The sequence below is a fragment of the Ornithodoros turicata genome, chromosome 9 (assembly GCF_037126465.1).
Source record: "Ornithodoros turicata isolate Travis chromosome 9, ASM3712646v1, whole genome shotgun sequence".
NCBI lineage: Eukaryota > Metazoa > Arthropoda > Arachnida > Ixodida > Argasidae > Ornithodoros > Ornithodoros turicata.
In genome coordinates, this window is record NC_088209.1 from 27,578,796 (window position 1) to 27,594,134 (window position 15,339).

At 42.0% G+C, this 15,339-nt stretch overlaps 1 protein-coding gene and 1 long non-coding RNA gene across 15 annotated transcripts in view; one reads left to right on the plus strand and one right to left on the minus strand.

The window, feature by feature from the left end:
- LOC135368485 (voltage-dependent calcium channel type A subunit alpha-1-like) overlaps positions 1–15,339 on the plus strand; it is a 96,747-nt gene that overhangs the window by 70,877 nt on the left and 10,531 nt on the right. For 5 of the 7 annotated variants that reach the window (XM_064601815.1, XM_064601818.1, XM_064601816.1 and 2 more), the window contains 4 exons: positions 753–862; positions 3,146–3,181; positions 9,323–9,477; positions 12,158–12,308. In XM_064601815.1, coding sequence (XP_064457885.1) covers positions 753–862; positions 3,146–3,181; positions 9,323–9,477; positions 12,158–12,308 — 452 coding nt within the window. The remainder of the gene's footprint in view (positions 1–752; positions 863–3,145; positions 3,182–9,322; positions 9,478–12,157; positions 12,309–15,339) is intronic. The other 2 variants (XM_064601820.1, XM_064601819.1) reach the window with 2 other exon arrangements.
- Positions 1–15,339, minus strand: part of LOC135368489 (uncharacterized) — an 81,365-nt gene that overhangs the window by 54,733 nt on the left and 11,293 nt on the right. For all 8 annotated transcript variants that reach the window (XR_010414789.1, XR_010414794.1, XR_010414795.1 and 5 more), the window contains one exon: positions 775–856. This is a non-coding gene — a long non-coding RNA (uncharacterized LOC135368489). The remainder of the gene's footprint in view (positions 1–774; positions 857–15,339) is intronic.

Sequence of the window (15,339 nt, forward strand, 5' to 3'; positions counted from 1 at the left end):
CGCACACGACAGCCATGCCTCATAAGAAAAAGCAGGGCAAAATACAATACGGAATAGAAGGTGAATTTGAAGTAATCATTTTGCCACCAAAAGTAGCTATTGTATGTGTCAGCTTGCAAATTAGTATTTTGTTCTAGATGGCATATAAACCTTGAAGCCTTTTAGCTTTTCCAGTGAGTATGCATGAACAGCTGGCAAGAGAGATTTCAATGTCACTTCAAGTTTAGACTGAAATAATTATCAGCACAAATTTGCATAAACAGAAGGATATTACAGTGAAATCCTACTCATATGTTGAATTAACAAATCTGAAAGTATTATACAATCCAAAACAAAGCAAATGCAATTAAGAGCCTTCAAAATCTTTGAAAGAATTGATCATACTCATCATTCATATCAAGATAAATATACGTAAAAATTGTATGGGCCAAAGATATGCTCGACTGTCGGATATGCTCAGACTGTCAAAAAGGCTTCCCAAAAGCCTCCTACGAAATACGCGTTGACCTTCCCTGCATTTTACGAGCATACCATGCAGAAAATTAATGTGAATTTCATAGTTTTGGCACACATACTATACTTCATAGCATCTTCTCAGCGTAAAGAAAATGAACAAAGCTAATGTCACACAAATGGGAGACACAAACATTTGTGCGCAATCATGCTGTAGCTGAGTTCCACACTTCCTGGTTATATTACCAGTCACGGTATATTTTGCTTTCTTTCCGAGTTAATGTGAACTTGGCTTGTAGAACTACGAGAGGGAAGACTCACCGTTGGCAAGATCTATGGTGGACTGCTCATCCTTGAGAATTGGCGAACCACCCGCTTTGGGCAACTTCCTGGAGCTGGTAGTCTGACGGTGAGAGAGAACACACAAGTACCATTACTTTAGATCTAGATCAGCAGTGAATGATCTCCTCCAGCGTATGCTGCAACTCTTCCTTACTACTATTTCTACACTCACTGTCACGAACCACTTAGTGCATTCCTCCATCCTTCATAGCTGTACAACATAGGTGTAGACTGTATCTTGACAAAACTATGAGCATTGGCAGAATCTTTGTAGAAACGACACAAACTGCGGAAGCGTCGCCTGTTTGGTGCCGTAGCATTTTATATTGAAGGGAACACGAATCGCCAGGTAGCCTGTAGTCATAGTCACACGGACATACCCAATACAGTCGAAAGTCTAATACTTCAATCTTTCCTTCAGAAGTTTTGTTACAAGTGCAATATATGCGGTCTATCATTGTTTATCAAATAATGGTGATGGGAATTTTGGCCTCCCTACCACGTCAGTTTGCGTTGGAAGATGCTGCTACACAAAAGGAATTTTTGCAGCAGGGATCATGTCAACAAAAACTATGTCTCATAGCCCGCTTTTGCTTAGATGTTTAGAGAAAAATCCATACACAAGCAGGTAGCCCTGAAGCGTACTGCTGCATATTAATGCGTATGTCCTTCCAGAGCAAAGAACATTTCTTGCCAATGCTTATGGGAGCATGGTACAATAAAGACTTTACGCAGCCTGTTTGACATGCATATACAAATAGAACGTAGAAGCCCTAGCAAGTCCTGAGATATTGTAACCGATATTGTCCCATGTCAAAGTAGTGCTGACACTCGACGATTTCCAATGTCCAGTTCTTGGGCTTTGTCACAAGCAACATAATCAATCTTTTAGACAAGATTAACCTTGCCGCCACACTCTCAGAGAAAGGGTTGCGCTCTGAATTTGCACCCTCTGCATTTTGTAACTTATGTCTGTCAGGACCATCAGAAAAACAGCTGTTTGCAGAAGTCATTTTCTAAGAGAAGTGAGATGAGACAAACTTTTACAACCATAAGCCAATTTGCAAGCTCAACTTCAACATGGGGTCCCGTGTAGCATAGTGACAGAAAAGAGATTTTTCTCCAGCGCATTCCAGGCAGCAAGCAATTCAGGTGTCCTCCTTTCTTTATCATTTCTGAGTGATACAGCACCAGTGAAAAGTGTCAGTGCTCAGGTGTGAAAACTGATTATGTCAAACCTATATTCAATGGAAACCGTTTAACGAGGCAAGAATGGCTGGCGGCTGGTGAATGGAGCCATGGTTCCCACTGAGTTTTGGAACAAAAATTCGAGGGTTTTTAAAGGATCTTTTAAGTTGCAGCCATCATTTTGTCGGGTATGTAAAACACAGTTTATGACCAGGGCTTCAATATTTAGCAAAAATATTTATGAGCTACTGGTGGTCAGCTACTGCGCAATAGTGATCAGTTCACAGATGTGACTGAAGACTCCTGAATGTTAAAGGTGATAGGACAGAAAGCAAAGATGATTAATATAATGAAGTGTGCCATCGATTTCTTGCTGCTGATTCCTATTGCAAAGAGTGCTCACTCCTGTGGTTTCAAAACTATAGTTCTGGCTCCGGATAAATGTGATTTGCACTAGCAGCTCCATGAGAACAAGATGTAAATTCCAGAGTTTTGCAGACCTTGAAAATTACATTTCTAAATTCCAGGGTATTCAAGGGTAGACCAGTGGGAACCATGGTAGCAGGCGAAAATACTGTTGACTGTGCATTAATACGGCGAACAGAGTGTTTCTTTAAGCGCAGTTTATGTAGCATGTTTAGGATAGACTCTACATACGCCCTCCATACTCTCCTTGCCTCCGATATCTGTCATGAACGGGCACCCTTTTGTCTGAGAGTGGCCCCCTAAACTCCGTTTTGAACAAACTCCCCCAAGCAGACCAACCGCTGCGTGTTCTTTGCCTTCACAACAGTACACAAGGACCACATTCCATTCCATTTTCATTTTTCAACCTCTTCATCCTTCTCTCTCTCTCTCTCTCTCTTCTACAATGCTCGACACCTTCCTCTCTTCCATCCTGTGGTGTGTAAGGCTCACTGTCGTGTCTGATAGTCGTCTGCTTTTAGTAAAAGAAAAAGAAGCAATTGATATGACGAGCAGTCTTTTCATGTTTTAGATGACCAGTGTGTGGTGCGCCTACAGTAGAAACGGGCGCAGAAAACCCGTTTAGTATGTTGTTTTCTGTACATGTATGTGTGTGTGTGTATCCGTGTGTGTCTTTTAATTTCTCTTTGGTTTTCTCGTGTTAGATCAACGTGGCCTCTGTGTCTCTTGTTTGCAGGAAAAGGCGCAATCGCCATCGCCACCAGATTCTCCGGTAGTATAGATACTGTTGCTATTACATATTTTTATACTCTCCCCTCCTTTATATATATATAATATATATATATATATATACCATCACCCCCTTTTTCTTCCCACTGCACTCGCATTCCTCAGAAATCTAAGGAAAACATTGGGGTTACCCTCTTCCTGAGTGCGCAAAAAAAAAGAAAAAGAAAGCACCCGCAACTGCACACGAGCTGTACCTCACTGGTTGGTGCGCAGGCGAGCCTGCTGTGTGCTTTACTGCTTTATAGTATCACAGCACAATACCATGCGCTTTGTCTCATGGAGGGGGATCGAAATGCTTGGCTTTGGCTTTGTGCATAAGCAATGTGCGTTACTGTAGAATGCAAAGTGTTGCTTACAAAAAGGCGAAACTACAAAAATAAGACAATGTATCACAGGGGGTTAAACCGTACTCTTTAGTTACTTCCTGAGGATCATGTGCACAGTGACTGGACGAGAAGCTGGTAGAATTGCATAACAAGATGCATCATACCAGGCAGACCGTCTAGAATGCCCCAATCCTTCTGCTTTACAGTGAAAGTAGAACCACAGTGCTACAATAGTTTCCATTGATTAGATATATTAAGTTATTATTTTATCAATGATATGTACCCAAACATATACAGGATAGTACAGAGATAAAGAATTAAATTGAAGCAAATGCAGAAAACAAACACATGATATGAAATATCACGATGTAAGCACATCTTCTTGAGTCTTGTTTCTTTTCATACGTTTTGAAACACTAAGCACACAGCACACTTGCCGGCCTGCAGTGTGACATCGTGAAACCCTTACACTTGTATTCCTTCCAAATTTGTAACTCCAACTTTCTCAACACATTTTTCCCTTCCCCCCCCATCGTCTCATTCCTGGACAAAAAAGGGAAAGAGAAGAAGAATCAAAATATTCCATTTACGCTTACTACTGACCTTTTCTCTTTTACTTCCACCTGTCATCCCCCCCCCCAGCTGTTCGTTGAACTCTCTACTGCAGTTCCCAAACATAAGGAACTGATCACTAACAATAGCTAAGCAGGGTGGCTTTGGCGTGCTTCACTGATATGTGCCAAAGAGAACACGATTGATATGAGCATACTAGCTCGATTCAGACCAATCATCGTCAAGATTTTGTTCACTTTCCTCCACGCTGTATATACATCGCTTATCAACATGCAAAAAATTTAGGCAGGGCACTGCAAGGTTTTTTCTTTTTTTTCCAAAGCCTATTTCAGTCTCCCACATTTCATGTATACAGTACTCTACTTGGCATTTGCTTAGGTTTACTTCCTTGTGCTGGTGATAAACACAGGTGAAACAGTGACAGTTTTCTAGCATAATTTTTCAAAGCTTGTGGGAGCAACAGCCATTTCAAACTATTTTGTAGCAATATAGGCAAATTCTTGTACTAGTCCCCTGCAGTTCTGTAGCTAGGCAGGCTTTTTTTTTTTTCTTAATTTTTCGTCATTTCTTTTCATTCTTCCATTTTTCTGGAGCCTCTTTCCCTCCAAAAAAGAAAAAAGAAAGCCAAGACAGACGTTACACTGCTGTCTTTCATAACAAGTACTCAAAAATTACAATATTCAGAGAAGTTTATATCACATCTTTCTCTACACTTGCATAAGCATGCTAATTGCTGATACAGTACATTTTCTTCGACACAAACACCTTGCCCCTAAAGAAGGGCATACCTATATGCATTGCCCATTATTTCCTACACACAAAAAAATCAGCCTTCTGAACTCAGTCCAAAAAAATATGCATTTGCCATATATTCAGTGAAGCACCCATGTGCATGTGCATGAATACTGCCTCAGGTTCATCTCACCAAAGTGTGTCATTCACCAGTGTTGCCTCTCACTAGCTTGGTGTTTGTGATACACCTGCTGAGCTTCAGTGTTTGCATTCAACGCACATGGGCTGGTGACAACGTGTGTATTTATTACTGATACCGACGTCTACTACGAGATGTTGCATCACATGACTACGGATTTGCGCCCAGAGAGACTGCACGACCCTCAACGTACCATCTGAAAAGGGCCATTCACGTACAGCATGTGATATGTAATCCCACACTGAAGTTGACCATACTGGATTCCCTCGTATATTTCAGCACCGCGCTGCAGCACAGATCAGTTTTGGTCGTCTTTCTAGTACATATGACAGGAGATGGGCAAATAGGCCATCTTAACTTGTTTGTGGAGGAATTTTATGAACGAAACAACCAGTTAAGGCCACAGGCTCTGATTATCTTCAAGAAGGCTTTGTCTCGCTTGTACATAACTCAGTTCGGCCAGATTCTCTCAGTACTGTCAGTCTCATTCTGTCAGAGTATCGACAATCTTTGAGGCCACTCGTGGCAAAAAAAAAAAAGAAAAAGGACAAAAAGTTCTACTTCTGCTCATAACAAGGCCCTTGTAAACAACACCAGTAGCAGCTCTCTATGCGTGGGAGGTTAAATCACAAGATAACAACATACCGCATTCACTCGATTGTAAGCCCACCTGTTTTTCCGCAGTTTTGACTGACGATCTATTTCAACTGGCGGAAAAATGGGCCGGCTTGCATTCAGGTACATACGGTAATATCGCCCACCACATTGATTTGCTAAACGTGCCGCGCGAGAATCAGCAACATCCATGATGGACCAAAAACCAGTGCAAAAATAATATGTGTAATAATCTTTCAAACTGACAACCATGAAGGTGTAACTATATAGGGCATGGCCTACTCTTGAGATACTAGTAGTAATAGTGCATCTGCATGCTTCGTAGCTTTCAATAGGGACTGCGTAGTTGGGACATGCTTGCGTTGTAGTGTCTTGCAAGTCGATGCAAGTTGATGCAAGTTACAAGAACTTGGATACTAACATCGTCTTTGAGGAGTTCCCCTTCTCTCTCTCTTCTTTTCTCCCTTCTACCATTTCCCTATCCCTTGCTGAAGCATACAGAATATATCTTATGTATATTTCTACATATATTTCACACCTTTGACTGCTTTTTATCTTAACTTTATCCCTCGTTTCTTTGCATATAAATCTCCGTGAACGTCTATATTATGCATCTCCTCTCTCGGTCTTGTGTAGAACTCCCCCAGACCCTATCTTTACATTGTTCCTTTCTTGCCTGCTATATTGCAAAGTTGCTGAAGAGTTCCTAAAAAGACAAAAAAAAAAAAAGACACTCAGCTTCTTTTTATTCCAGCTTCAACAAGAATCATTGGTGAGGGCCGTTGCAGGCCCTCACCTCTCAGTGCTAGCTAACTGGCCTTCCTCTAGATGGCAATTTGTGCAAATAATGGCCCAGAGATATTTAGTTAGTCTATAGATACCTGCCTCACCTGTAAACGTTTTGTGCTAACAATATTCCACACTAGATATTTGTTTATGTAGCCCCTTAATTACATGAATAACTGTAATAAAAATTATTAACTTATGGCAATACCATTTAGAATTACGAAAATGCAGAGTAGTGAACAATCTTCTGGCCCTTCTGATGTAACATCAGCACTGGTTACAGTTACAATATTAGTTCCTTTTATACTGGTAACCTTCCATTTTGTTCAAAGTTCCTGCTCTGGAGAAGGCAAAAGCATGCATGGTAAACTTAAATGCCAAGCTCTTTTGCAGATTGCATTCCTAGAACCACCATTGTGAGCTCGTGCTGCTCCTAGAAAACCTATTAATGTTAGAAATGTGTACATTGCCCACCTCATTTATTGTAGAAGCCAGATAGAAAAGGTACATGATGTGTAGTACAAAGCATTGGGCAGAGCCTAGCTGCATGGCACCTGTACTGGTAGCATTTAAAGGAGGTAGAGATCACTTATATTTGGAAAGCAAATAATTTGAATGCATGCATTCTGGTTGAGTAGAAATAGGTACTATAGGGTACAAACAGCCAATGCCACAGCTCATTTTACTTTGTTCAGTATCCTTTAATACTGCTTGTTACTTAGAATATATTACTTTTTGGCACACTAAACTAAGCATCATTCCTTTAAAGATAATGATCTGCACAGGTTATTTATGCTCCTTGGAAATCACGAGAAAAATCCTTTGTGTTCTGTGACATCGTTTTTTAGCATCTTAAATGTGTGTTCCAAGGAAGGATAGGGTGTACTGAAACACCTATTAGGTCCCGAAATTTTTTTATGATTCTGTCGTAGTCAGCATATACAGTTTGTTTTCATCACTTTTGTGGAATTAGCATAGCTGCACAACTGCAGCTTGAATTACATTCTAACTGCAAACAATATTCCAATTGGTTTCTAGTTGCCTATCTATCTCACCATGGAAATCTGCATTTCCACACATTAGAATATTAGCACTCCAGATCGTTCAAATCAAAATTACAGTGCAGCAAAGTGAAACCGCAGATGTGAACGACCTTCTCTTTTTTCTTTTCCTTTCTTTTTTTTTTTTTACTGCAATATTTCACTGAGTGGTTAGTGCGCCTCAGATGAGAGTTTGGTTTGGACTGCAAAGACTCCTTTGTATGCTTTTACTCACCATGCCCAGTGTTGCCGTAAACATGATGTTACGAACAACACAGACGTGATAAACTGGCAACTCAGCCCATCAGATCAGTACTCAGTCTAACTTAATGCTACATTTTTACTTAGTCAGTGGAATTGGTCATAAAAGTCATGTTTGTCTCATGATAGTCAAAAGCATAACGAGAAGCCTTGTTATATACATATAACCAGCGTTATCCCAAGGAACGCATGCCCTGAAAGGTGCAGCATTTTGGACCAATTGTTTTACAGCACCAGATATAATACGTGGGATAGCATTGGATTTACAGCACCAGATGTAATATGTGGGATAGCATTGGATTTACAGCAACAGATGTAATACGTGGGATAGCATTGGATTTACAGCAACAGATGTAATAGGTGGGATTGCATTGGATTTACAGCACCAGATGTAATACGTGGGATAGCATTGGATTTACAGCACCAGATATAATACGTGGGATAGCATTGGAGCAATTTGATAGCTATGACGATTTTTTCAAAAACTGTTCACGGTCTCTACTCATTTCAAACATATACGTATTGTGCACATGTTTGTATTTGTAGAAACTCCCTAGTTGCTTTCAGCTGTCCGCAGTCATTAAATGATGTATGGCTAAGCAAAACTTCCTACCACTCTATGGTAGTGTCCAAGATAATAGTGTCTCTGAGTTTGAGGAGTTGCAACACAAGGACAAAAGGGACAAGGAGAGAGAGGGAAGAACAGGACGAGACTGACTTCCTGTTCTTTCCTGTCTCCTCCCCTCTTTCGTCCGCATCCTGAGACTTCTCAAACTCGACGAGATGCTACCATCTTTGCGACTACAAACGCTAGCTATATTACGTGCTGTTACTACTAGCTAGTTAAAATAGCAAGTTTAAAGCCCTCACATCCTCTTGGCAATGCCACCCTTAAGGCAGACTCACTTCTTGAGTAAGTCTATAGGGAATTTTAGTTAGCTGGGTTCTTGTTAACCCCGCTAAATTTCTACACGAAACAGGTACAGGCGTGTTCCTCTCGAGTTTATCTAGGGAATGACACATTTTTGAAGGCCCGAAGCGATCCACTGATTTTTGGAGAATTAAAGTTTGTCAAATTTTTCGATACATGGGAGTCTATGAGAGATGCAACAAAACCGCTTCTATCGGCATGCACGGCCGCGATATCTGGGCAAAAATGATGTCACTCACATGGGCAAAATGATGTCAGTAACAGTCTAGGAATTGATTGCAATCAACAAATCCGACAAACTCGCTGCAGCTTTTCCAGATCCCTGCGTACAAAAATAATCGTTTTTCTCGTTTACTAGCGTGTTCTGTACGCTTACGCCGACTACATCACTTCCTTAGAGCGCAGGAGAGGAAAGCAAAAGAAGCAAAAACAATTTTCCGACTGTGCCGCCATCCCTTGCCAGAAGCGAACATAACTAGATCGCGTGAGTCCACCTTAGACCCAACCCCATCTCCCCGAGGTGTCTCACGTGAAAAAAGCAAGTGTTGTAGGAATGCAACTGCAAAGAATGCCACCTCGTATTGAGAGTCATGTAGACTAAATACAGTAGGTGAGGCAGGATTGCTTTTATTTTCTTTCTGATTTTGTGCCACATGCACAGCGCCCGTCGCTGTTGCGGCGTTTGATGGGCGCCGTGCGCAACACCAATACTCGAGCGAGTCACAGCAGCTTAAACCAGGACGACGAGCACTACGACGACAACGGTCACCACCTCACCCCGTCGCGTCACGGCTCCCTTCACCGGTCCAGCCTTTGGTGAGTGATATACATATATATATATATACGCTTTTTCCTTCCTTAGAGATTTTTGTATTCATGCGCGCCTTGATTAAATTTTTGGCTCAAAAAGCACGAGTCCTCAGAAACCTGTATTTGCAATCTGTTGCAGCAAACTGCTGTTTTAGAACATCATCATAGAGAGGGCAGTTCTCTCCAAAACCAAAAGAATAGAGAGCAGTTAATCTTCTTGCAACAACTAATGAACAGGACCGATGAGATTCATTTTATGTGCCACCTGTTCGCTATGAGAAAGTTTCTTAATGCAGCTTCCTACATTTCTAATGACCTCGGGGACAGAACTGAGAAGGGTCGACACAGCACTCAATACCTGGGTGTTACCTTGTCTTCGGATCTTTCATGGAATTCTCACGTTAATGCCATAAGTAGCACCACATTTAAAAAACTACGCTGCCTGTAAAGGACTCCTAAGAAAACTTCATCTCATATTAAGCTAACTGCTTATCAAACTTATGTCCGTCATGCACTAGAATGGGCTGCAGCTGTATGAGGCACCCCCATGGAACTACTTATAGATAAGCTTGAACGGATACAAAATCCTGCAGTTCGCTTTGTGTATTCAAAGTGCCATAGGACGGACCTCGGTATAACGAAACGCTATACAGCGAATTTCGCAGGACAGCGGAATAATTTGTATCCCCCGCCACAACTGGATGCCATATTTCGGCAGGCTCGATACAACGAAGCAAATCGTGTTCCCCATGAGTTTCGTTATATCGAGGTTCGATTGTACTACATAATGCAAACCCCCCCCACTTCTTGCAGAGTGGCGTAAAAATGTTAGGCTAAAGCTTCTTTACCAGATTTATTTCAATCTTGTAAAAGTTTCTAGGGATACTTATATAAAACCTGTAGGTCGAAGAACTCCTCATGCTAATCACTTTGCCAGTAATAGTAGTAGTATGCGTTCACTTTTGTAGTAGTAGGAGTATAGTACCCTACATGGCACACACAAATACTTTTCAAAGTTATTTCTTTGTCAAAACAATAGAACAGTGGAACAGTCTACCACAAATGGCTTTCCAAGTATTTTGTAAGTCATTGTACTAGGTGTAATTGTCCTACGTCTTTAGTGGTCTATTATTTGCTTAATGCCATTACTATTTGTAGCGTCTTCGTGTTTAATCCTCTTGTTGTAGACATTCGGTGTGTATGTGTAATGTTTTGGCATATTATATTGTATTCTGTATTCCCAGTCCAGTAATGGCCCTGGCATGGGCTGATAGTATTAATAAATAAATAAATAAATCTCTAGAAGAGCAAACTGATGAAAACTCCAAATTGTTCTGCTGTGTCTGTACATCAGACAGGAGGCTATTGCATTATTCGAAAGACCACAGCGCATATCAACTGAATATGCACAGAACAAGGAAACAGAAAATATTCACAACTCTTGTGGAAGTGCACTGTACAATAACAGCAAACCTAGATGGCATCATGGCATCACCTATATCAGAGACCTAGATGGCACATGTGATTTTAGAAGTGTGATTGGCTATGCGAGGGTGTAACTGGCATAAGAGACACAATGATTCCTGCTTGTACTACATAGGTAAAATGCACATGCCTCTTGGTGATAAAAACGCTTGTCTCTTCCCAGTCGAAAATCACAAGCTGGAACCACTTGGAAACTCAAGTGGTTCCATCTAAGCTAGCTTATGAAACAAATCCCAGCATAGACCAGCTTTGATGGATCCAGCTGGAACCAGTCTTCATGGATCCAGTTTTAATCGATCCAGCTGGAACCCTTTCAACTGGGTATTATCCAGCTTAAACCATTCGTACATGGACTCCAGTTCTGCTGGAACCACCTCAGCTGTCAGATTTCCTGCTTAGACCACCTTAGCTGGTCTCCCGTGATAAGCTCGAACCAGTTCAAACCCACAAGGACCATTCAGAACCAGCACGATCCCTAACTGGTTCCAGCTCGTGATTTTCGACTGAGTTGGAAGTGACAATTCGGTGCCTTGCTGGTCACCCAAAGTGTAAGACTATGAAGTGCTCAAGTGCATGTGCTTCAAATTTCGGTTTACACTGGTGTAGGTGCAGGAGCAAAAAGCTTGTCGAAAGTCTCGTATTTTGTAACGCCAGAGTCACACCAGTAATCGGAACAGATAAAAGATGAAAAATGAAATTAAAGATGAAAGATTTTTTGGATGTATGTATTTGTATGTATTTGTCCCTTCTATGTTGTTCCAGCCTCAGAACATCAGTTCTTTCATGTTCATCAGTTGCCGCCTGCGTCGATCCCGTCGTATGAATGTGTGTGTGAGTGAGCAAAAATGTAAGAGTGAAAGGAGGATGAGTGAGAGAGAGTGGCTGGCTTGTCCCTTCAGATGACGCACCCTGGAAGTCGCTGAGAAGGCGTGTTAGCTTAGCTCAATTGGTAGAGCCCTGGACCGGCATACCAGAAGATGTGGGTTCGTGCCCTACAGCTGGCTAACCTTCTCAGCGACTTTCATCTTTCATCGTTAATTTCTTAGGCAAATTGAGGCTTTGTATGTATTTGTCCCTTCTCTGTTGTTCCAGCCTCAGAACATCAGTTCTTTCATGTTCATGCAGAACAGATATACATATATCGCCGTACCAAAATGTCTCATAACTGTCCCATCTTTGTTTTACCTCCCATGTTTGCCAGCATCGAAAAGACTCAGAATGGCAATGAAAAGCCATGGCAGCGCTCTCTGAGCTTCCTCCGGCGTGGCAGTAGCCGACGCAAGAGAGCCTCTGTGGCCTCTGCCATCATCCCTCCGGTTGCTCCAGAAAAGGCTCCAGTCCAGGCCTCGCAGGTGGGCCAAATCGGACGACGCGCGGCAGTCACGTGACTTGAAGTGTCAATATTGTCCGAGAGCACGTGCACGTACGAGCATGTCGAGCATGCAAAAGTGCATGTTTCCTAGTCCTGAATGAGCTTCAAGATCTTGGCACCGTGCCCTCTTCATAGCACGCATGTTTATGTGATGTTCACTTGTCTCTCCGTTTTCTAGGGAGCGTAGAGACCAGCAACATCTTGTAGAACAACAGTAACAGTAAAAGTATTCACTGGAAGTGTAATGAAGAACGTAAATGACGGCAGTGCCTGCCATAGTGAGCTGTTACTGTCCCGTAGAGGCGCGTTTGCCTTTACTGTCATAGATTGCGGATTAGTAGTAATCAGAGATTACCAACGTTGCACTTAATGTAATATAAATGAACATTATATGCGTTCGAATAAACAATGCCATTGTAACGGTGTACATAGGAGGTTTACGTAGCGGCGTAAAATAAAGAAAATAAAATTTGAAATTGAGTCTGAACAAGTAAAACTGCATAAAGACTCAATCAATGAGTAAAGGCATTACCGCGGTCGTACCTGTTTAAGCAGATAAAGCGAAACCTAAGTACACTCAGCCGCGTTTAATTCTGAGAGATAATTTATACACAATGCATTCATTTTCAATTCATCACCACCACCACCATGATTCATCAATAATCATCCATTCAAGCATCAGCTGAAATTTTTAGGCTTCGTTGAACTTCTTTAGCCTGGTCGCGCGACGAAGACAATTGAATAATTAATATTAAATTAAGCTCTATAAACCAGACTGTAGACATAAAAAGAGAAGTATCGTGGAGGTAGAACTCGCGGAGAGATTCAGCCGGTGCCGAAAGTGTGCGATGATAAGCGACCACATATATTGTGCCTCGTGTGTGTGTTTGTGTGTTCTCACTAGTTCTTCCACATGCCCGTAGTAAGCAGCTGCTTGTGTACTCCCGGTGGAGGCAAGCACCACTCTGCAACTTGTAGGTCCGTCTGAGAAGTTCCCGATGGTAGCGAGAAGTAGGTACAGATAGTCATAGCAACGTAGCTGCGCCATAGAATTACAGCACTGCAACCAAATGCTTCATGTCGACCATTATGGGACATCGGCTCATGCTAGACGTTGGCAGTGCCAAAATTCTCGGTGTGTGCACATTTTTAAAAATGCGGGTAAGATGGGCAGATAAAACTGAAAACCAGGATGTGTACTATGTAATTAAACAAACGTTTCAAAATTTTTGTAGGGATCCACTGCATTTTCTCAAATATAGTGCTGCTCCAATAGAAATGTTGAAGCAAACACAGAAAACCTTGCAAAAGAGGTCACCCTATATTCAAGAAAATAGGGCGGCTTAAAGTTAGCTCTCACGATGACAGCGAAGTGAAGTCCCTTGACGCGGTTTCCTTGGTCTTCCTCTCATTCAAACTCTCTTAGAAACAAATTGTGTTAATTAAAAACAAGTAACCGGACCGAAGCGTTAATGTGCACTGCACATTTTCAGCACCAACATAACCTAGCAGTAAATAAACCCCTTTTCCTCCTAGACAGTGAAGCATTGGGTTGCAGAGGATTTTGTAGAAATTTAGGCTGAGCCAAGAGATTTGTTTTAGTACTGTAGGCCTAGTGGCTAAGCTTTCCACTTAGTCGTAGAGCACAAAGCTGAGGAGCACCTGGGAGGTTCTAAAATTCACTGGGCTGAGCTTTTAGGCTTTGATCGATAAGTGCTAGCTCGATGTGCAGCAACGTGTTTGTTGTGTTCTGATGTGCTGCCACGCTTGAGCTTCGAGCTCTTCGTGTACTACATTCACTATGTGCTACTTGGATACATCGCACACATAAGAAGCACTGGCCCCATGAAAGTGATGATGTGCATACCATAATTTCATGCCAAGAAACTGTAGTTTGCACGAGAAGACAGGGGAACGAGCGCCATTACGGCTTGCAGGGTGCTGGCCAAAATTGCATTTTGGGATTTCAAGAACTTCCACACATTGAACAACTACATTACACGAAGCAGAATGACTTCTAGAACAGTACAGTAACCAGAGAAGCTCATAAAGCGCAAAATTTAAAAGCAATACAAAAATTACCAATCATTGCTCTTGGCCTGCAAGTAAAGTCAGCTTGTCTTAGCCGACTAAATGACCAAGTATAGGCATAGTCGTGTTCAACTTGAGGAGGAAAATAAATCTAGTCCATCAGCTCTCAAAATATTGCCATCGCCATCGGGCCGTCGCACTGTTTATGAACAAGCTGATGAAACTAAAACTATTAAAAAAATTACTGCGCCGCAGACACAGACGTGTCACGTGCCCTCCTGCGTCAGATACTGTAATCCATCATACTCGCTCCGCTTCCGTATTGGCTGGCCGCACGACAATACACTGCGGCCGCAAGTGTGCTTCCCTACTAATGGCGCATGGTGGCACTGCAGTGTTTCTCCTGGCACGCTACTGCGTCTACTCATCTCCAACGGCGTGTGTAGTTGACAGACTAGATTTCTTCCCCTTCTCAAGTTGAACACGCCTATAGTCTACTCGACAATACGTTTTGATACAAGTAGCATAACAAAATGCTAACTGCTACAATTGTGTGCATGAAATTATGGCAGGTACAGCTTGGGACATAAGTCTACGGAACACCGGGGTGTTGCATTTCTCCACTGAAGCGACACCTTAGCAGCAAACAGGAGAGGACACACATAGTGAGAGATGGACAGAATAGCCGGTCGCCCGTTTCTTATTCAGTCTCTTCCTGACAGCTAGAAGGGGGCTGCTCCAATGAAGAAATATGCCATGTTCCGTAAACTTTTGTCCCAAGCTGTACTTCTACTTAAGCTTTGGCGAGAGAAAAAGCTACGGGTTGTTACTTAACTGCTGTTTACTTGTGCAACATTCTGTCTGTGCTTTACTTATTACTCATGGTATGGTTTGAAGCAGCAAGTTTGAAGAAAGCTTTCACTGCATGAGTATAGTGTATTCCAACTACAGTAATACCTGCTATGATAATACGTGAGCAG